General features: G+C 41.5%; 1 protein-coding gene across 1 annotated transcript; it reads right to left on the bottom strand.

Moving 5' to 3' along the window:
* Window positions 1–10,627: 10,627 nt before the first annotated feature.
* Window positions 10,628–22,383, bottom strand: BMP2 (bone morphogenetic protein 2). The gene is made up of 3 exons (XM_047746373.1): window positions 22,249–22,383; window positions 20,689–21,038; window positions 10,628–12,363 (listed from the first exon to the last, which is right to left on the bottom strand). Exons 2-3 carry the CDS (start codon window positions 21,029–21,031, stop codon window positions 11,519–11,521), a joined length of 1,188 nt encoding a protein of 395 aa, XP_047602329.1. The 5' UTR covers window positions 21,032–21,038; window positions 22,249–22,383; the 3' UTR covers window positions 10,628–11,518.
* Between the last annotated feature and the right edge of the window lie 391 nt (window positions 22,384–22,774).

Below are 22,774 nucleotides of genomic sequence, written 5' to 3' on the forward strand. Positions count from 1 at the left end.
AGATAAATAGGGTAAGCACAATAGACTTTCCTTCTCTTATTGACTTTTCTAAATTATGTTCAATGATCAAAGCAAAAATTACAACCTTGTCTCACCTGGTTGGCAATGACTACAAGGAAATGTTTGAGACCTCCGTGTTCTAAATAAGGATGGGTAAAGGGTCGTTAAAGGGAGGTAAGATTTCTTCACTTTAGTTTCTCTAGTACATAGGGACATAATAAAAATGCCTTACAAAGAGGTTCACTAAAAAAAAAAAAAAATAGAGATAAAATAGAATTCTAAAAAATGTTCAAGTAAGACAGGCAGGAAAAAGAAAAGGAAGAGAGAACCAAGAGAAATAATAAAAAGTCAGATGTAAGCAATTATCAACAATGTATTACATGTCATTAGGGACACCTGGGTGGTTCAGTTGGCTAAGTGTCTGCCTTTGGCTCAGGTCATGATCCCAGAGTGGGATCAAGTCCCACATTGGTCTCCCTGCTCAACTCAAGCCTGCTGCTTCCTCTCCCTCTGCCTGCTTTCTCTCTCTCTCTGTCAAATAAATAAAATTTCAAAAAAAAAAAAAAAAGACACTGTAGCATTAAAAGATAAGGGTTTCAGAGTGGTTTAAGAAATATGACCCAATTATGTGCTGCCTACAAGAAAGTAACTTCAAGTACAAAGATTTAGGTAGACTGAAAGTACAGGATGAAAAATATGATTCAGTGTATTTTATGTCTATACATATTTAAGTCAAAAAATTGATAGGAAAATTTTGATAAGGAATTGATAGGAAAAAAACAACTGTTAGAGTTAAACACTTCAACACATTTCTCTCAACAATTTATAGAATAACTAGACATAGGGGCACCTGGGTGGCTCAGTCGTTAAGCATCTGCCTTTGGCTCACCTCATGATCCCAGTGTCCTGGGATCGAGACTCGAATTGGGTTCCCTGCTCTGCAGGAAGCCTACTTCTCTCTCTCCCACTCCCCCTGCTTATGTTCCCTCTCTCACTGTGTCTCTCTTTGTCAAATAAATGAATCAAATCTTTAAAAAAAAAAAAAAGAACTAGACATAAAATCAGCAATGATGTAGAAAAATTCAACATTACCACATTATCAGCTAACAAATGACATTCACAGAACACTCCACACAGCAGCAGAATTCACATTGTCTTCAATTACTCACATAATATATAACAAGCCAAATCTTAGCCAAAGAATGGATTCCAACAAACTTAAAAGATTTGAAATTGTATAGAGTATGTTTGATCACAATGCAATCAAACCAGGAATCAACAGCAGAAAAGCAAAATATTCAAACACTTGGAAACTAAATAACACTTCTAAATAATCCCTGGGTCAAAGGGAAATTCTCACTGGCAAAAAAAAAGAAAAAGTGAAAATATAACATCAAGGTGTTCAACAGACAGATAAAGTAGTGTTGAGAGGGGAATTTGCAGTACTAAATTGCGTACATGAAGAGGAAAAGTTTCAAATCAATAAACTAAGCTCTCACCTGAAAAGCAGAGAAAACGAAGAGCAAAAACAAACCCAAATAAGAAGGAAGGAAATAACAAAGTGCAGAAATTAGTGAAATTGAAAACAGGAAAAAATTAGAGAAAATCAATGAACAGAAAGTTTGGGTTTTAGAAAAGATCAATAAAATCTACAAACCTCTAGCAAGACCGACAAAGAAGAGAAAAGACACAACTAATAATATCTAGAATAAAACAAGATACTACTACAGAATGTGCAGACACCAAAAAAATAAGGTACAAACAACTCTACACATATATTTGAAAACTTTAATAAAATGAGCCAATTCCTCAGAAGTACAAACTATCATAAATCATTTAATATGTAATAGATAATTTAACTATCTCTCTATTTTAAAAATTGAAATTGAATTCATAAACATCTCTCCAAAAAAGAAATCTTCAACCCAGATGTTCACTGAAGAATTCTACCAATGCTTAAAGAATTAATGCCAAATTTATACAATCTCTTCCAGAAAATTCAGGAAGAGGGAACACTTTCTAATTCATTCCACGAAGCCAGTATTACCCTTATAACAAATCCAGACAAAAATAATACTAAAAAAAAAAAAACCACTTTAGACCAATATCCCTCATGAATATGGATGCACAAATTTTTAGTAATATATTAGCAGATAGAATTCAACAATGTATAAAACTATTATGCCATGACCAAGTAGGGATTATCCCAGTGACACAAGTCTGGTTGAATTTTTGAAAATCAATCAATGTAATCTACTACATTAACAGACTGAAAAAGAAAAATCATATGATCGCAACAACTGAAGCATAAAATGCATTTTTCATGCATGTTAAAAGCTCTCAAAACACAGGAATAGAGGAGAATTTTTTCAGCATAAGAAAACATCTTTTTTAAAATACCTACAGCTAACCTCCTATATATAGCGATGAAAGGAATTCAAGATAAGAAAAAAGTTAAGATGAAACAGGCTGCCTGACAGTCAGTCAGCATTAGTGAGAAGATCAGCTAGGGTAGAGGCACATGTTGGAGCTAGGGGGAGAAGGGTGGGAGAAATGCCCCCTCATCCCTACCCCCCAGTGAAGTCTTAAGGGCATCTTGTGTTTGGGAGGATAAAAGTGCATTCTACCTGATGAATGTTTTAAGTTCCTAAAAAGTAAATAACTGTTTCAGCCTTTTAAATTCCATATGAAATTATCAAATGAGTCATGAGAAAAATGCTAACGTCAAAATTAAAATGAAATGAATCACTGTTTCTGGCTCCAAAGCAGAGTACTTTGCTCTGTGCATACACTGTGCAGAAGGCCAACTGGCTGCCTGCTCCCTCCCTCCTGCCCCCATTCACTGCAGCAGCCTTTCTCCCCAGCACCTCAGAGGCTGGGTTATGGATTGAAGGTGCGGTATCTCCCCCCACAACAAGTATTTTCCACGAGGTAAGTCTGTGGAGTTACTTGTCTCCCAAAACTCAGTCCCATCACCATGGAAATGAAAAATAACAATAGGATTTTGTGTCTTCTCCAAGTTGGCATCTCCGAAGAGACCTTCAGCACAGTTTCAGTTGTGTTCAGCAAACTCTCAGGTTTGTGATGAAAGAGGACCAAATCCCTCTCCCTTAGTATCCAATCAGGTTGATTTTTCCAATTCCCCTTTCACTAACATATTTCCTTATCTCCCAAAAGGTCCTAATACCCAGAGGAAGGAAAAGAGAAAGAGAGCTAATGTAAAATAGAACTACAAGAAAATTCTGATTGGTTTTTAAGGATCAGGTTAAGTGATGGGTACAGAATTAAAGGTATCAATTTATATTTCAGCCAACAAAGGACCACCACTTAACTTACCTCCTCACTGGACAGCCTTGGGATCCAGAGGTCAAAGCCCCACAGATCTACTAGGAAGGAGCCCTCCAGAGAGTTGTGTTTGGGCAATAGGTGCTATAGAGGGAGGCTCTTACTTTTACACCACTGAGGCTGAAACACTGCCATCCCCTTGAACTTCCCAGAATGGCATATAATACATTGACTTGTCCCCATCCTAAGAAGATCCTTAATTACTATTCCTAAGATGAGCAGCAGTGCTACAGCTTCTTCTTCTTTTTTTTTTTTAAGATTTTATTTGTTTGAGAGCATGCTAGGGAGAAAGAGTGAGAGAGAGCAAGAGAGATACAGCATGCAAATGCGAGCAGGAGGAGGGGTAGAGGGAGAGGGAGAAGCGGACTCTCCACTGAGCATGGAGCCTGACTCAGGGCTCGATCCCAGGACCCTGAGATCATGACCTGAGCCAAAGGCAGATGACTAACCAACTGAGCCATGAAGGTGCCCCAATAATTTCATTGTCCTGTCTTTAAATGTTCTAGAAATTAGAGCTCTCTGAGACACTGCCTACCACGCTATGAGAATGCACCTAATTGTACTTTAGGAATTTCTATCAGTACCCCTTGTACTCATGCTATGTCCTTAAAATTACCTTAGTGAACCCAAGAATACATCAAGGGGTGATGTTAAACAGAGGCACCAAGGAAGTATCCTTCCGACATCCAGACCCCAACCTGGTCTCATCAGTGAAACTCAAGACTGAAATGTGTTCACAAAAGAAAGAGAGTCTGGAGCTCATTTCCATATTATATAATGACAACCGTCCAGAGATAATATTTCCCCAAAAAAGGCAGAGTTATCTTTTCTTAAGGGTTGCTGTTGTTGGCAAGTGGATTCTAGAATACCTCAGCTCAAAAACTATTCTTTCTTCACAGTTATATAAAAAGGGAGCCATCAAAAGTAACTTCTAAGCCCTTGTCTACACAGGTATAATGTTCTGTAACATCACAAAGAAAAGGGTAATATCCAGCCCCACAATGGTCTGCTGCTCAGTGGGGAGTCTGCTTCTCCCTCTTCCTCTCCCCGTCCTCTTCCTCGTATTTGCTCGCTCTCTCTCGCTCTTTCTTTCTAGCATACTCTCTCTCAAATCTTTAAAAAAAAAAAAAAAAGAGAGAGAAAGAAACTGTAACACTGCTGTTCATTTCAGGTATCGTAATTAAACTTCTTGGCATGGGGACAAGTCCATGATATTATAGGCCAATTTTTGGAAAGTTTGGGGGGATGGCGGTGTTTCAGCCTCAGGGGTGATTTTTTATGAACAATTTTTAAATATTATCATATATATTTTTTATGTGATCAATGATCTGATTTTGTGTGTGTGTGTGTGTGTGTGTGTGTGTGTGTGTGTGTGTGTGTATGTGTATAAAACCACAATTAACACCTGGCTTCTCCAGTGTTCTCCATTTTCTTTTATTCAACCAAACTATATTCAGGCAACAAACACACACCTATTCCTACAAGATTAGAAAATATTAAAAGCTTCTCCTGGGCCTATTTTCCTATTTAGCTCATCTACTGATTGTCATGAGGTTTGCAGTCTGATTTATTTCAGGGCCCTGGTGTTTAAATACTGTGCCTTATGATACTGACAATACTAATGTGCTGGTGAAGACTTGTAGGTTTACTACCTAAACCAAGCGATTGAGCAATTTTTAAATCAGTAGTAAGGTTTCTTTATAGGAGAACATTTTGTCAAATTTATATGTACAGGCCAGACAGGCTTCAGAAGATCCTCATTTCCAGGACAGCCTGTGATGAACAAACTTCAGGGCTCCCTGTTTGATCCCCATGCCAGGAAATCCTGCCTGTAAATGAATCAGTAAAGTTGGTCAAGTTTTCCGTGGATTTGACTGAATACCAGCATGGGGAACCCTGCGAAGAAAAGAGGGAGGCAGCATCACAGAGGATGAACAAGGGAAAAGGGCAGACCTGGAGTGAGGAAAGCTCGTCGGCTACAAATTGTGTACACATGCAAGGCAAACTTGTGAACACACGTCCAACTTGGCAGATGTATAAAGATCATGTATTTATAACACACTCCTGAAACACCTTATTGAAATGAGCAATTTACATGACTTTGATTTAAAATTAGGGTTTTAAGAATTTTTAGAAACCTTTCCAATCCAGTCCACCAAAAAAGCAAATGCAGCTTCTCTGAGACCGTGTTCTCCACAAAGCCTGGTGCTTCCCTGAACGTTGCCTCAGACAGCGATCTCCTCTCCACCTCTTTGCCTTGCAACAATCGAAGTGGCTCGGAGCTGGAGCTCAATTTTATTAGTGATTTAAAACACACCTTTGGAAACTAAGCTGGCTTTTTCTTGTCCATTCAGGTGGGAAGTGTGTTCCAGCAGACAGGAACAGCACTTGAGAAAGTTCTCAAACAGATAATGCCTTAAGAGCTTGAATTCGAAAAAAATCTCCCACCGGCCAACTACCCAACAAAAGGAAGGGTAATCTGGTAAGAAAACTAAGCCCTCCATAATAAGACAAAGATAAAATAGTTAAGCCGCCAGAATTCGACATCTTTAAAAATGCCTTTTCAATCCTTAACTTTTGTCTGCTTGGTTGTCTAGCAACCAAGTGCCGGCAAGAAACTCCACCCAAAACAAAGTGAAACAATACAGACACTTAACTTCACGAGTGTGTGCGCGTGTGTGTTAAGATTCTCAGCGTGAAAAGATAGAAAGTCCCTTTCAGGCAATTAAAACAGAAAAAGTCCTGATTGTAGATCGCAGGAAAGGAAGTCAGGAGTGAGTAAAAAGCAACTTGGAAATGTGTAACGCGGGATGAGGGTCTAGTTTCCACACACTGGGCTAAAGCAAGGTTTACACTCTTAAGTAGTAAAAACAAACCATTAAGCTAGGCCCAGCACTGTCAGGAAGTATAAAACAGTTCTTGAAACTTTGCAGTTACTATACAAAAGCTTTTCATAAACTCTGTTTCCTGATCTTCATTAAACGTTCACATCAAGTTGCCATGGGGCAATTAGCTTGCCTCCTGAAATCAATAAAAAATCAACAATTTGGAAATAGTTGTACAGTAAAATAGTTCAATAATTATTCTCTCATAGTGTTGTGGCCAAGTGGTTCCAGTGTAAATGCAGTCCAGATGAGATCCTGCTCCGTATGAGGGAAGCTTTGAGCAAATCGGTGGTTTGCAGAGAGATCTCCCCATCGGAACGGACTGCAACAATAATGGACTCCTGGCCCTGCCTTTGAGTGGGGCCCAGGGTGAGGGGCAAACACAGTCCTGAAGTGGGGGTTCAAGTCAGCATCTGGCATACTGCTTAAGCACCTCAGAGGGACTCAACTCAAAATGTAGAGACCTAAATGAAATGATAAACCCAACAACAAAAAAGTATTAGGTGCACTCCACTCATCACATTGACTCTAGACAGGAGCAAAGCAAGATTTTTCCTTTGGATATATGGGGAAAAGATATATGTATATGTGTATGTGTATGTATGTATATGTATATATATATGTGTGTGTGTGTGTGTGTGTATTAGGCACTATATAGAGTGTATGTTGATATAGTGATTGATATGTTAACATTTATATATATTTATTCTATATATAAAGGGTGTCGGAGGTTAGAAATTCATTCATTCTAACATTTCCACAAATACTCAGATCTGTGTTGCTTATAAGAAATCTTCAAAACAGTCTCCTAAAAGGTAAAAATGAGGCTGAACACACATAGGACATTTTGCTGAAAAGGAGACACCAACACAGTTACTTCTTTGCTGACCCCCCACCACAGAGGGAAATCAATTCCTTTTGCTTTTTCTAGCCTGAGCCCATTCACCTCAGCACCTTATTCAAAGCCAACCACGGCATCACAAATTCCAATATCCATTAAATCAAACCTCAAATACCGGCCTGGGAAGTTTATATCACCCTCTAGGCTCAGCGGTGTTCTACAGTGAACTGTCTTAGAACTTTAAAAAAAAAAAAAGTATCATTTTTAGTATAAACAAATGCTTCAAATGTATGACATCTATTTGCTGCCTTCAAAGGGAAAACTTTTAACTCAGACACTTGGCACTAAGATCACACGGGATCAACTCCGTGGACTGACTTAAGTGTTAAACTTTTTTAAAGTACGTTAAGGGCTTGCACCTGCTCCCCCATCCACATAGATGTACTGACACGTATTTGACTAAACTGACTGCTTGCATGCCCAAGCAAGCAAGCAGAGCAGATTTTACAAGATAAGCAACCAAGTGTTTTCATGTCTGAGGGTGGCTAGAACACAAAATTGCCAGTCATCTTGTGGGAGAAAAGAACGCCTTTGAAAAAAATATGTAGAACATCATTTCAGATATGGTGAAATGTATTCAAATACCATCCTGTATACAGGTTTTGTTGTTTTGTTTTTCCCCTTAAGTACTACTTCTCAGAGAGGGGCCTAAACTCAGTCCAACTTTCTGCTGTTGTGATTGAGAAGATAATTATCAGAACCTTGCTACTCAAAGGGTAGTCCGTGGGCCAGAGGTAACATTTCACCTGGGAGCGTCTCAGAAATGCAGACTCTCAGGCCCCACCTCAGATTCATTGAAACAGAGCCTATGTCAGAGCATGATCTCAAGGGGTCTATATATACTTCGGTCTGCATTCCCCTGAGGTAATACTGGTGACTTGTATGACATTAAAATCTCAGATGTTTTATTTAGAGCACTGGTCCCCCAAGTTAGGTAGAAGTTCACTTTGAAATTTGCAGGGCAGGGAAATAGTAAAAAACAAACAACAACAACAACAACAAAACCAACTCTACCCTGGAGAATACTGTAAAGGCTGTAATTTGTGTCAATAAAGTAGAGAAAAAAGGAAAAGCATGTTACCCGAGTGAAGCAGACATGTATTTTATCCATCTCATCCTTCTTGCTCCCTAAAACAATAAAGCAGGGAAGGAATAAGGCAATATTGGTTCCTTGCAATTGCCCATCTGTATCATACTTATTCTACACTTCAATTATTTATTGCAAGGCTATGTTCCTTTTTGCCTTATAACAGACTGGGGGCTATGGCATCCAACATTCAGTGAATGAGTATCCTAACATTAAAGACTGCAGAAAAGAAACACACTTCAAAAAAGTGCTTTGAGTTGCACACACGGTTTTTCCACCTCCAATAAAAAATTAAGGGAAAAGATGTGGATTGTGAAGATTATCTAGCGATCATCTCGGCCTCCTGAGGTACAATTTAAAGCAGCAATTGGAGTAGGAATTATGTAAAGATGGAATTACAAATAAATTTGTAAACTTTCGCCTTCCCCTTCCCCAATTTTGAAGGCAAACAATGAAAGGAGCAACCTGGACCTGCCATACAGGTTCAAACCATGCTAGGGAGAGCACACAGCCCAGACAAGCACAAAAACAGATGATATAATTTAATCACTTTTGAAAGGTGATCCTCCAAAATTCAGAAACTAATACATTTTCTTTAAAATTTCCTTTTTAATCTAAAGCCAACTCTAAAAGGATTCAAAGCTCCCTACAGAATGGCCACTGAAGATTCAGAAGATTCAGTGTCATGGAGTTAGGTAGGACACTTTTTCTCAGCACGGAGAACATGAGCCAAAACACCTATAAGAAGGTGGAATGTATGTAAGGAGATTCTGTTTCTCAAATGAGCTGCCAAGGTCAAAGTCCTCAACTATGACAAAACCTCTGAAACTAAACTGAAGCTGGAAATACCATCATGTACACATATGGAATATATATCACATCTCTTCGTGTTTTTATACATATTACATATTACCTGTGTATATATTTACATGTTTGTGTATATATAATTTATATACATATAAAACACCCACAAGAAGACATTTGAGTTGCTACCACTGAAAACCATTTTAACAAAGAAAATCAGAACCAATGAAGCAGAAAAATCAAAGGAACATATTGAATTGCCAAATGGATGGAAATTCTTGTGCTATAATCTCACAGTCTCATCTAGAATCTTTGGAGATGAGAAAACATGGGTTGTTATTTAAGATGTGAAGACAGTGCAATCTGTCCCCCACCTCCATGCCAGGTGAGGGTAAAGGGTGGCTAAGGGACAGAGATCATCCTGCCCTCCAAATCTGGTTCTAATACGAACTATGCAAGAGCAAAAGGGATAGGCATGAAAAGGAATGGAAAGATTTTTAAAGCAGGAGTAAAAGAACTGGTGTTAATTTAAAAACATGGTCTACCTACTCTCAAGGCAAGGGTTAAATATCACAATCAAAATGGAACTACATTCATGGTCATTGCAAATTAATTCCTTGGGAGAATCTGATTATAACAGTCTGTTCCTTGACAAGCACACTCGTTTTTTCAGCCAGTTCCAAGGCAAGGCAGGGAAGAGGAGAACTAGGCCTCACCAATCACAGCAGGATCAGAGGAGGCACAGAGTCCTAGACGTTGCCCGAAAACACTTCCAGTAAAATCATGGGGAGTTGTGGGTTCCCTGGCTGTAGAGACATACCCACCAAACCCTTCCTTGGGTCTGATTTCGACACAGAGCACAGAAGCCCTGCTGCTGCAGGAGTTCACTCTGAGTGGCCTAATTTGACTTCATTCTGCTTGGGCTTCTGTCCAATTGGCAGATATCCTCATAGAAGCTGATCTTAGACACTTTCCCTTTCTAATTGTTTGGCACCGTTGCCTCTGCTGCATGGGATATCATCTCTGAAACTTTATCTTGGGTTTCCCAGGTTTTGCTTGTTTGGGAGCTTCGGTTTGCTCTTAAATCTTTCTCCTAAATCACGAACCCCAAAGAGGGTCACGTGAAATACTAAATAGTGGCTAATTCCTTTGAGGCAAATATCAATTATCAAGTGACTTGCTTGCACGTTTCCAGCCATTCTGTGCCTTTCCCCCACCTCCCTCCAAAATGAGTAACTTCAGAAGCAAAAAGGCAAACACAAGGTAACATCACGAATGCCATACAAATGCACCATTTTCTCTTACAGGTTAGACTTTATAGAATGAAATGCCAGGGATCTGATATTTATTATCTGAATGAGGTTTAACATTTGGAGAAATGTGTTCACATAACCTTGGAAAGAAAAGCAAGATGATCCAACAGAGAAGAGGCAGTGGGCAGAAAACATGATGGGCACAATTTTGCTGTGTGTTGGGCAAAGTTAGAAAACTGGGTCCTTCTGAGCATAAAGAGCTCCCAGATGAGGTAACAGTTAAATACAAATCAATTTCCAACTCTTCGTGAGTGCCACCACATATCAATTTTAAATATACATGACCACAATATTCATAATGAAGAAATCTTATGTTTTATTTAATACTTTGGCCAGACCAACCCCTTTGAAGGGATCACTAGTTTAGGAAAGAAGAACAACAAACCATTATTCACTTTCCTGCAGGTTTATCATTTTCCTAATTATTTCTATTGGTCCTGCTTTATTCTTTCTGCAAGTTAAGGGGTAGGGGAGTGTTTATTAGATCAGCAATGTCTGGTTCTTATCCAAATATTCCACCTAATAAGGACGTAGGTTCTCATGGATTGGACAACCACTCTGCAACATTCCTGAGAATTGAATAATATAATAATCTTGAAAGTCAGCAGAGTGGATTATCCACTTTTTTTTTTTTTTTCTGGACTTGAACTTGTGACCTTAACAGTAGCACTGCAAAAAAGCAAATGTGCTAAGCACTTTGCCAGAGTAACCTTCCATGTAGACTTTTCATCTTAAATACACACAACTGAAAACTACAATTTTTGGAAAATTATGTACAAACCCAATACTTCTTTTGATTACATATAAATACAAATTAGCTATCTTTCCTAAAAAGTGGTTATAATAGTAAATAAATACAAAATAAATCTGACCATTATACTTCATGTGCTGGGGTTGAACCCATATAAAATGTACAACTAAATACATTTTAAAATCTTTAAGGAATAATTCTCTGATTAAAATATTTGTTTTCCCAACTTCTTTTTGTAGATATAAATATATTTTCAAAATAACTGTGTTTTTTTTTTTCTCCATTCCATTCCATAAATAAAGTCTTCATTGGGAAATATTAAAGTGTCAACTTGGTTTTTTTTTTTTTTTTTTTTTTTTTTTGCTTTTTTCTTAAAATATATGTGTGTGTGTGTGTGTGTGTGTGTGTGTGTATTTATTTCATTTTGCTGTGCTAACGACACCCACAACCCTCCACAACCATGTCCTGATAGTTCTTTAATACGACCTTTTCGTTTTCATCAAGGTACAACATGGAGATAGCACTGAGTTCCGTTGGTACACAGCACGCCTTGGGAATCTTAGAATTAACGGAGTTGACCAACGTCTGAACAATGGCATGATTAGTGGAGTTCAGGTGATCTGCCAGCGGAAAAGGGCATTCCCCATGGCAATAAAAGGCGTGGTACCCCGGGGGGGCTACAATCCAGTCATTCCACCCCACATCACTGAAGTCCACATACAAAGGGTGTCTCTTACAGCTGGACTTAAGGCGTTTGCGCTGTTTGTGTTTTGCTTGGCGCTTTTCTCTTTTGTGGAGGGGGTGTCCTTTCCCATCATGGCCAAACGTTACTAGCAGTGGCCTGATCTGTGACCAGCTGTGCTCATCTTGGTGCAAAGACCTGCTAATCCTGACGTGTCTCTTGGAGACACCTTGGTTCTCCTCCAAGTGGGTCACTTCCACTACAAATCCGTGGTTGGTGAGCCCCTGCGCGGTCCACCTCATCACAGCAGGGGTGACATCAAAGCTCTCCCACCTGCTTGCGTTCTGATTCACCAACCTGGTGTCCAAAAGTCTGGTCACGGGGAACTTCAAGTTGGCTGCTGCAGGTTTTATAATCTCATAAATATTAATGCGGTGATGGAAACTGCTGTTGTTTTCCAAAGTTTCCTGCATCTGTTCCCGAAAAACCTGAAGTTCTGCTGAGGTGATAAACTCGTCAGTCGGGATAGAAGTTAAATTAAAGAAGAATCTCCGGGTTGTTTTCCCACTCATTTCTGGCAATTCTTCCAAATATTCTAATTTGACATAAAAACAGGTGGAAAAAAATCATTCAGTAAAGTACATAATGACAATCTGATGATCTGTGAGAATTTGTAAGCCTCACTTCAGGGTTTGATTTAACCCATGTAAAAGTCTGCAACCAGAAAATAACTTCCGCTTTAGATAAAAAGGAAGGCTCCCTTTTCTGTACATCTATGTCAACATGCACACCATGAAGCAAAACTTCACAATTCATTTTTTTTCTCATTATGACGTTTTTAATCCAATACATGAATACTGCTTCCAGGTGGCTATAATAATGGGGGAAACATTGAAGCATTTCTTTGGAAGTCACAGACTTTAGGGCAAAAAAAAAAAAAAAAAGTCAGCACTATAGTTAGTAGAGGTCTAATGAGTGAGGATTTGAGGAAATTATTGCATTTCTTAAAAAGAAAAAGGCTTTAATGTCAATCCCTTAAACGGTATTCTAAAACATTACTCTGCAATTTAGATGATTTACAAATCTCGATATACAGATTTCAGTTTCCTAATTAAAGAGTCTGAAACTCAACATCAACGATGACATTTTGCAAAGCACACCCTACTATTTTACTCCAAGTCCAGAGACAAAGGCATTTACAGGGATCGACTTCTTTGGAACCGTAAGGGTGGTACTAAGACACTGTAGTAATTAAGGCCAGACAATTTCAAGAGAAGGAACTTCGTAACTGTTGTCCGTTCTCTCACCTCCTTATGACCTCAAAAACCCAATCTCATGGTTGATACTTTTGGAAGAAAACAATCTTTAATTCCTTTGTCCTTAAAAAAATAATAAACCTATTAAAAACATGCACCTACCAAATAGACACAAAAACCAAAAAAAAAAAAAAAAAGGAAAATTTATAAAAAATACCATCATAAGATTCAGGACATAAGGGATAATCTCATCCTACTACAGAATAAACATTCTATATCTAGTGTCACTTCAAAATAGCCATTTAAGTGAGCTATGCGTAAAAGCTCTTGCTGATTTAAGATTCCTGAATTTTAAATTTTAAGGAGTACTGCTTTCCAAGTAAACAATAAAATATAACAGCACCTTGCATGCTTTAGTCTGCAAATCATCAAAGGTACACATTATCATTAAATTGGCAGTAAACAGCAATAGAATTTGAGACATTTGGGTTTATTCTAGTTTTACCACATCCTGTCCTTTCATTGTCAAAAAACTTAACCTGCTTCATTCAGGATCCAACCTAAGTGCTAACAAAATCTGTTGACCATATTATCATAAATGGAAACTATATTGATCAATTTTATGGTTGTATTTCCCCTACATCAAGCAGCTGTAAGTTGTTCAGAAAATGTAGATATCTTAGCAAAGGAGAATCACATCAGATCACTCAACTCAAAGGTTCTACTTGTGTAAAACTTGTCAAAGCACCAGTCATCGCTGCAAGCTAAGTGGAAGGGCAGTTCAAGAAGGACAGTTTACACCAAATTATGGAGTAATGCTTTAAGGGGATGCTTCTCAAACTTCAATCTTCACACAAAACACCTAAGACACCTTAAGTCTTCAAATGCAGATTCTGATTTGGTGGGCCTGGGGTGGGACCTGAGAGGTGGGACCTGCATTTCTAGTAAGCTCCAAGGTGAGGCCAGTGCTAGGAGCTCATGGATTGCCCTTACAGGGCAAACCTTACAGGGTGAAGGTTTTAAAGGATGCTTTTCACATTGAAATGGTAAATTCCAGGAGCATATTTTAAAGTGATTCTTGGTCAAATAATACAAAAATGAGAAGAAACAGTAGTGTTGGCCAAGGAATAAGAGGTGAGTCCACGCGTGGGCAGTGGAAAGATCTTCCAAAGCTCATCTACTTGGGATGTGGAGACTATCAGGCCAAAGAGTAAACCCTCCATGGTCCCCTCATGTCTGCTAAGCTACACCTGTTGGGAATACTTTTTGGGAGCTATTCACACTCTAAGCTGATGGTACTTCAGGCCAGGCACTATTTTTATTTTTTGTTTAATTTTGTTTTATTTAAATTCAATTAATTAACATACAGTCTATTATTAGCTTCAGAGGTAGAGGTCAGTGATTCATCATTGCATACAACATGCAGTGCTCATTCCATCACGTGCCCTCCTTAATGCCCATCACCATAACCCCACCCCCACGACTTCCCCTCCAGCAACCCTCAGTTTGTTTCCTAGAGTTAAGAGTCTCTCATGGTTTGTCTCACTCTGATTTTGTCTTAATTTATTTTTTAAATAACTCTCTGACCAAGCAGAGCGGGGCTCTCCTCGGTGGCTCCAACAAGTATCAAGGATTGTGTTTAGCTCCTTCTTTCCTTTCCTCCCTGTAATCCAGGGGCCCTCCTAATGTTTCCACTGAAGGTATTCTTTTAGCTGAGAAGCCAACAGATACCAAAGAAAAAAGGAGTGACATAAAAATCAGTGGTGTCCCCCAGATGTAATGACATAAAGCCAGATCTGGCTTAAACTACTGATTTCTCTGATACCATCACACCTAAGAACACTCTCTTTTATTTTAAAGAGGGGGGAAGAAAGGCCAAATATCCAGGGCCTTTGCTGAACAGTTGTATTAATAAGGTGCTTGGGTGGGGTTGAGGAGGGCATGGAATAAGATACCCAGAGAAATCACAACTGCAACAAAAACTCTGATTCCAAATCCATAAATGAGAGAGAAGTTATGAGCACATATAGACATGAGCACACACAGACACATACACAGCCAGAGGATAACAAAGGGACACTCGCCCAGACCAGCATGAAACACAGGTAGAATGAGTAAAGATGGGTATAAAGGAGGTGTACAATAGAATAACCCTTCAGGGGTGCCTGGGTGGCTCAGTGGGTTAAAGCCTCTGCCTTTGGCTCAGGTTATCATCCCAGAGTCCTGGGATCAAGTCCTGCATCGGGCGCTCTGCTCAGCAGGGAACCTGCTTCCTCCTCTCTCTCTCTCTCTCTGCCTCTCTGCCTGCTTGTGATCTCTGTCAAATAAATTAAAAAAAAAAAACCCTCCAGAAGATAAATCTAAGACTGACATGAATCATATAAAACTGCCACTGTTTGACTAGATTTGACATGTTAAAAAAATAGCAATTTCATGTACTTTGAAATCTCACTGTAAGTTAAGTAGCAGGGAGGATACTCACTTAGTAAGTAACTTAGCAAAGGCAAGAGCTCCACTATCAAATAGCAAGTAATGTGACGACCTTTCCCTGAATTCCCAGCTTTATTAAGAACCAGGAGATGGAACCAGAAGATGGGGGAAATCAGAGGGAGAGACAAACCATGAGACTGTAGACTCTGAGAGACAAACTGAGGGTTTTGGTGGGGGGAGGGTGAGCCTGGTGGTGGGTATTAAGGAGGGCACGTATTGCATGGAGCACTGGGTGTGGTACACAAACAATGCATTTTGGAACACAAAAAAATAAAATTAAAAAAAAAGAAAAAAAGAACCTCTATTTGTCCTTAATACAAAGGACTCCGGTGATGGCCCTGTGGATGCAGGTCACAGAGGTAAGTCAGAAAACTCCAAATCCAGTAAGAAACAGCTCAAGTTTGGGGCACCTACCACCACTTCCTTTGATCTGCAAGGACTGAATTTCTTCTTAAGGGTAGAAAAATCAAATCCTATTTGAAATAAAGTAAAGAAAAAAAAAAAAGCTGCACATCATTACACCACACCTGGGGATTCTAAAAATATAGAGCATTTACCTAAGTAGATGATGTATGTTTTTTAGAGGCTTATATAGTTATCAATTCTCTGTAAATAACGCTTGTTGAAAGAGGTGAACTTGTAAAGGGATTTGTGTATTCCAGCCCATTTTAGACCTGGGTTCTTGAACCTCTAAGTTCTTATCCAAAAAGATGGAGCTATGGCTGCAGAAACGGGGGGAAGTAAAGAAAAATATGGCACCAGTGACATCTGACCTCTCCTCCAAAAGGGAAGTTCTAACAATCATCTATACTCTGTCAATTATTCATCTACATCCAAGTAATACAAAAGAGGAGTCTGAATTCCCTCAGCCAGCCTGGGTTCACTCTGGCCTCCTCTTCCCTAGAAAAGTGGGGCAACCGGACATAAGAGAAAGAAGTCATCAGGATAATGCCTCTGGAGTGCTGGAGACTTCTTTGTGCCCCGTCTGGCACTAAGATCATTACAGGAATCATCTCACAACAAACAGATTAGGGAGGGAGTCTTATCTCTATTTTGGAAATGAAATTCTTGGGAGCTCAGAGAGGTTATGTGACTTTCCTAAGGTCACAGAGCTAATAAATGAAGAGCAGAGCTATGAACTTGAATCTACTGCAGTTCTGAAGTTTCTGGCCACTAGGAGCCACTACCTGACACAGGGGAGGAGTCAAAAACTCAAGCAAGGGGCACCTGGGTGACTCTGTTAAAGTGCCTGCCTTCAGCTCAGGTCATGATCTCCAAGTCCTGGGATCCAGCCTCACTCAGGGCTTCCTGCTCAGGGCAGGGAGTTGGCTTATCCCTCTCCCTCTCCTTCTCCCTCTGCCCCTACCCCTGCCCCCACTCATGTGCATGCTCTCTCTCTCTCTGTCTCTCAAATAAATAAAATCTTAAACTCAAGCAAATGTCAAAAACAATTGGGGTACATTTATATTTGCTACAGTAATAACCACAGGGTAAGTTCTTTCCCAACCAAAGGGACAGAAATATACTATCACTCAAGTACAGGGGAGAGAAGATACAACTAAAGAATAGTTATATCTTTACTACTCTTTAGGGCCCCTGGGACATGAAAATCTTGTCTGAAACCACTGATACCTTGCAGCTGTCCTCAAGAATGGTGAGTTTTAACAGAAAAGGGAATTCTCATTATGTTTTGAGAATTTTGCAACACTCTGGCCCAAAAGCATCCGTGAAAACAACAACGAAAACTGGGACGGATGCTATAGCAAATCAGTAAGACTGGAAATCACTGCCCTGAAATGAATTGAAATTGAGAATAAGAAACAATATTTTCTAGGATATAAAATAATGGCTAGAAAATTAATATTATCAAGGAGAAAAATACATAAAATAGGAAGGTTAAAAGGAAACTGTTTAAAAAAAAAAAAAAAGACAACAAAAGATATGGCAACTAAAGGAAAAGTACGGTCATCCTCACAAACCCTGATCTGCCCACCCTTAACTCCAACACCTTTGGAATGACTATGTGCCCTCTTACTGTCCTTTACTTAGTGAAATACATAAAGGACAAATCTAAAAAAAAAAAAAAAGACAAAATAGCTCAATGAGAAGGATACAGAGGAACCACCAAAAGAGTGGAGGGCAGAAAATATTAGTCCAAAAACAATCGTTGGACACCAAAGCCTCAACCTCCAAAGACTTCCAATGGGGCTCTTCTTTTTTTTTTTTTTTTTTTTGACGGGGCTCTTCTTAAGGACACTGAACTACCTGGGGATACTAGGGAAGACCATTAGGCACGTATTGAACTGGGGGGTGTGTGTAACCAAATCCTCTGCTTACACTGTCAGTTTGTGATACAAGTTCTCTCTCCTAGGGCAGCAACTGCTTCTTGAACTCTCCTGTTATTACAGATATTTTCATGATAATTACATTTGTGGGAAAAGAGTTAATCTCTATTCAAAGGCTTTAGTCATGGAGGCAAATAATTCCATTGTTTCATGCAAAAAGAAGACTGTGTCCTTCAGAGTCTGGAGAGCAAGCACATGGTCCTTCCATATTCCACTTAGGCCTTTCCGCAGGAAAGCATAAAGACTTTTTCCGGGGCCAATCAAGTCAACCAGTTTCAATGTGTTTTTAACTATAGCAAAGCACAGAACACTCTTCCCCATTGCCGAAGTGAGTTTTCTGTCCTCTGTGGCAGTGGAGAAAGGTCTGTGGGGCCAAAGAACTTTTTAATGATTGAGAAAAGAACAATGTTGCAGCACGTGGGTCCTCCTGAGTGAAAAGGATTATATACAGAGGACTAGGCAAAGCTGAATAGGAGAAATGACAACTGATAATTTTGTTTCAGCTCGCCTACCATGTGGTCCCATTACCTCCACACAGCGGTGGATATCTGATAACCATGATATCTCTGGTCTTGCCATTTCACCAAATCACCCAGCTCCCACCCACAAATAAAACCAACAGGTAGTTCTTGGAATCAGGCCCTTAGTCCTCCACCAAACAAATGCCCATTAAGGTTGTATGAGCCACGTTCTGCTCTTAAAGCCAGCTGCCCTAATCACATGGTTGATTAAAAGATTTTTAGTGCCATGCATGGTATAAGGATGTTTATAAAAACCTCCTGGGTTCCACAAAAATGAAATGGTCTTTGAAAAATGTGTTATGTGGCCTAACAATCATGTACTAGTCATAACAACAGAAGAAATGGATTTGATGAAATTTGAGGGAAAAAATTACCTGGCTTTTCTCTATCATGTAACTGCATTAAGATGGGACATTCCTCTTCAGTTGATTTTAAGCAGGTTGATAACTTCTGTACTGTTTTGCACAAACATGTACATTTTTAAAGTGATAAATTCTGATTTATAAGCTCAAGCATGCTATTTAAGTTAAAATAACACTCAAATAATTTGTAGCCCGTTTAGTTTTGATCAAGCCCCTTCTAGAGGAAGGAGAAATCCACAAACTTCACTGAAGGAATACTCCTGCAACTGAATGTTTTAGGTGTCAAATGACTTAAATGTTCCTTCTTTTAGGTTAGAAGAGACACACAGTACCTTCCTGGCCTTAAAAATAGTTAAGAGTGGTTCCAGGCTAAATTTCCAGAAGAGGAGACTGAAATAGCTACTCTCGCTACTTTCCTATGCAGAAAAAAAACAATTCTAATCAGCATCAGCTGGGAATGATAAGGGACATCTATAACCATCCCAAGGTTATGTTGACAGAACATTCAGGAGTGAAAACAATACTATATATGACAAGAGACAACTTCTGGCTTTAGTCCGTGAATCCTGAAGGAGTAAAATGCTATCTTATACCCTTTCTCATGGAGCTCTACTGCAAAAAGGACCTCACTTGGAACTGTGCTGGAAAATGACCGGTTATGATAAACAGATTATCAGTTCAGTGTCCCCCTTACAGTGTACGCCTGCTTTGATGTAGTAGTACCTTTCGTTATGCAACCTGCCTTTTGGGACTTCTTCACAATATCCAGAGCTGTTCTCACAAAAAGTGTAGTCACCCTTCACACTGGGAGAAAATGCCTGGCTGCAACCTTTCTTATTTGTACATATCAGAGCATAGATTTCTACTTGAAATTTACCACCTCAAGGCAAGAAAAGGGGAACTTTACTTCCAACTGCCCAGTCAGTAACCTACACGTGGCTACTCTGTGACATACAGCTTTGGATCTTTATCTTGAACTTGATGAAACCCATGTTCTATTTGCAATGTATTAAGCCAAAGGGGAATTTAAAAGTATAGAAAAAAGAACTAGTGTAGAACATATTTTTGAATAATTGATCCAAGAACTTGGGTACAACAGATGTCAACAGCTCCTCTCAAACATTTCAAATTCACTAAATGCTTTTCTAATGAAACAAGCAGAAACATCCTACCTTAGGGAAACCACATCCACTATCATAAAGGAAAAAAAAAATCCACATTTCAGTGCACATTTAAAAAAAAAAAAAAAACAGGCAGCTGCTGCAAAAGCTTTTATCTGAAGGCTTGCCTTGTCTCTACTAGGGAGTCCATCTCAGATTTAAGCACAAAACAAGAAAGTCATTGTGGAAACAATAAGATTGATTGTGGAATTGATCTCCCACGGGGATTAGATAGGGATTCGCAATCTTCCAAACCAGGCCCAGATCAACTGAAAATTAGAAAGACTTTGGGGCCCAGGCTTTGATTTTTCAATAGTATCTCTGAAAATTCTGCCCTTGGCTGTGTCTAGCCTGAAACCCCAGCTTAAGCAGGAGAAGCAGACTTACAGGACAAGGGCTTCCAAACAGAGGAAAAGAGATCCCCATCTGCCCCCCTTCTTTTCATTCTTCCCCTATGAAATTCTTGCACGTTTAACTGACTAGGGGCAGCCTCTTGCCCTCATCTTCCCCATCACTTGATTTCTTTCCAGTTCCTGGAGGAGGAGTCGCTCTTCTGGCTGCAAGCCAAGAAAAGGATGCGGATTTACCAAAGGGGAATCCCGGATTCCCGCGCCACACAGGCAGTGCGTTAAAGCCAGGTTCGGAAAGGCAAGAATGCAAACGTCTGCGGCGGCGCCCTGGCCAAGCTGCCTTTCCAGGGATGCCAACCGTCAGCCCACGGTGGGGAGCTTTTGGAGGTGGCTCTCCGCCCGCATCTCCGCCCCCACTCTCGGCTCCACGCCTCACCTTCGTGGTGGAAGCTGCGCACGGTGTTGGCGAGGCTGGCTGCCCTCTCCAGCCGATGGTCCGGGGCGGGTGCGCCTGGCTGACCCGAGTGCCGGCGGTACAGGTCCAGCATGTAGGGGGGCACCACGGCGTCCCTGCTGGGGGTCGGTCTCCGCTTCAGGCCGAACATGCTGAGCAGCCGCAACTCGAACTCGCTCAGGACTTCGTCCGAGGGCTGGGAAGACGAGCGGCCAGTGGATGCCGCGAACTTCCTCCGGCCCAGCTCGGGAATGAGACCGGCCGCGCCACCCAGGAGGACCTGGGGAAGCAGCAACGCTAGAAGACAGCGGGTCCCGGCCACCATGGTCGACCTGCGGACAGGACCGACGTGAGTCACCGCGTTCCCGGCCCAACCCTCTCCCCTCCCGCCCCCGCGTCCCCGGGCTCCCGCTCAGTCCGTTGCCTCCTCCTCCAGGGTGCCCACCTGGTTTGCAAAACTCGCGGAGATACTTGAAAGGGGCTGAAGCTCGAACGTTTGGGAGAACGGAAAACTCCTAGTTCCCGAGCCCGAAGGCTTTCCCCCTTCCATCTCACTCTCATCCACCTGATACGATTTGCGCGCACACACACACACACACACACACCCCACCAGCGTCAAGACTGTCACCTTTTATTCTGTGACACTCGCGCTGACAGCCTGTGCAGGGAACCTGAGGAAACCACCACCGCTTGGTCTGACACCTCTCTGTTCCCTAAACCCAAACACATTGCCCAGCGCTCGCTTGCATATAAACACGCACGAATGGTGCATGTGACTTCCTTACAGGCACTGTATAGAACTTCCTGATACACACACACACACACACACACACACACACACACACACACAGAGTCTATAACTTCCAGATCCAGTAAACTCAAGGCCACAACTTTCGAAGCCACTTGCAACTTGTGGCCCAAGTCTCTAACCTCAGAGGTGTCAGGACAGGCCACTCCGACCCCGAACTACCCCCTCCCCCCCAAGCAGTCAAGATACACATGTATACTCCTCAAACTAGTATCTATTAATTCACGTGTCAACAGAAGATGGTACTGAAGTACTGCCCCGCTCTCATTCCTGGAAACAAACACGGAGAACCCCAACTTCTAGTTTTTTCCTAAATGGGACCTGGCTCTGAGTGGAGAGCAGGTCTTCCTGAGAAACTTGAAGAAGGGAGAAAGATGACCGTGGCAGGGCGTAAGGGTTGGCAACTAACGGGTGAAATCCAGGGGCCACCCTCTAGAAGGGATTTCTGTGACTTTTTTTTTTTTTTTTAAATCATCTAAGTGTTAACAGCCCTAATAAAATACTGAAGAGAGGAAAGGGAGGAGGGGCGGAAGAGTGCGAACCTGGAGGGCTAGGCTGACCGTCGCCGGGGGCGGTCGGATGGGGGCAACCCCGCAGGGGCTCGGCTGCACGTGGACCTGGAGGGGGTCTGTTTACGTCCGGCCAGGCCCGGCCCCAAGACCTGCTAGGCGGCAGCGGCCGCCCAGGTCCCGCTCCCAACCCCCCAGTCCCAGCCCGGGGCCCACGTCCTCTACCTTTAGGAGACCGCAGACCGTCTAAGAAGCACGCGGGGACACGTCCATTGAAAGAGCCTCCACATGGAAAAAGCTCTGGTCGAAGGACCTGGTTCAGGGACCGGGTTCCCTTCCTTCGCCTCCTCCTCCACCCGGGTGCCGGCGGGGCAGTCCTTCTCCTCACGCAGGGAACGGCGTCTCGGGGTCAGGCCCAGCGGACGAGTGGAGGGACGCGGGGTCCGGAGGCGGCGAGGCTGGATCCGCTGGGGCAAAGGCACTGGCGCGAAGTGGGGAGCGCAAGCTATTCTCCCTGCAAGTTCAAGAAGTCTCCAGCCAAGTGCTGACACACAACAACAGCGAGCAGGGGGAGGAGTACGAGGCAGGGAAGAGAAGGGAGAGAGGAAAAGCTGGTGCTGTCGTTGTCCTTAGGAACCAGCGCCCGCGGGACGCGTGGCCCCGCGCGGAGCCGGCTGCGGCACTCGGGGGGCGAGGGTCGGGCGCTCCGCGCTAGCTCCGCGGCGGCCCATGGCTCGGGGCAGCCATCCTG

The sequence above is a fragment of the Lutra lutra genome, chromosome 9 (genome assembly GCF_902655055.1).
Source record: "Lutra lutra chromosome 9, mLutLut1.2, whole genome shotgun sequence".
Taxonomy (NCBI): Eukaryota; Metazoa; Chordata; class Mammalia; order Carnivora; family Mustelidae; genus Lutra; species Lutra lutra.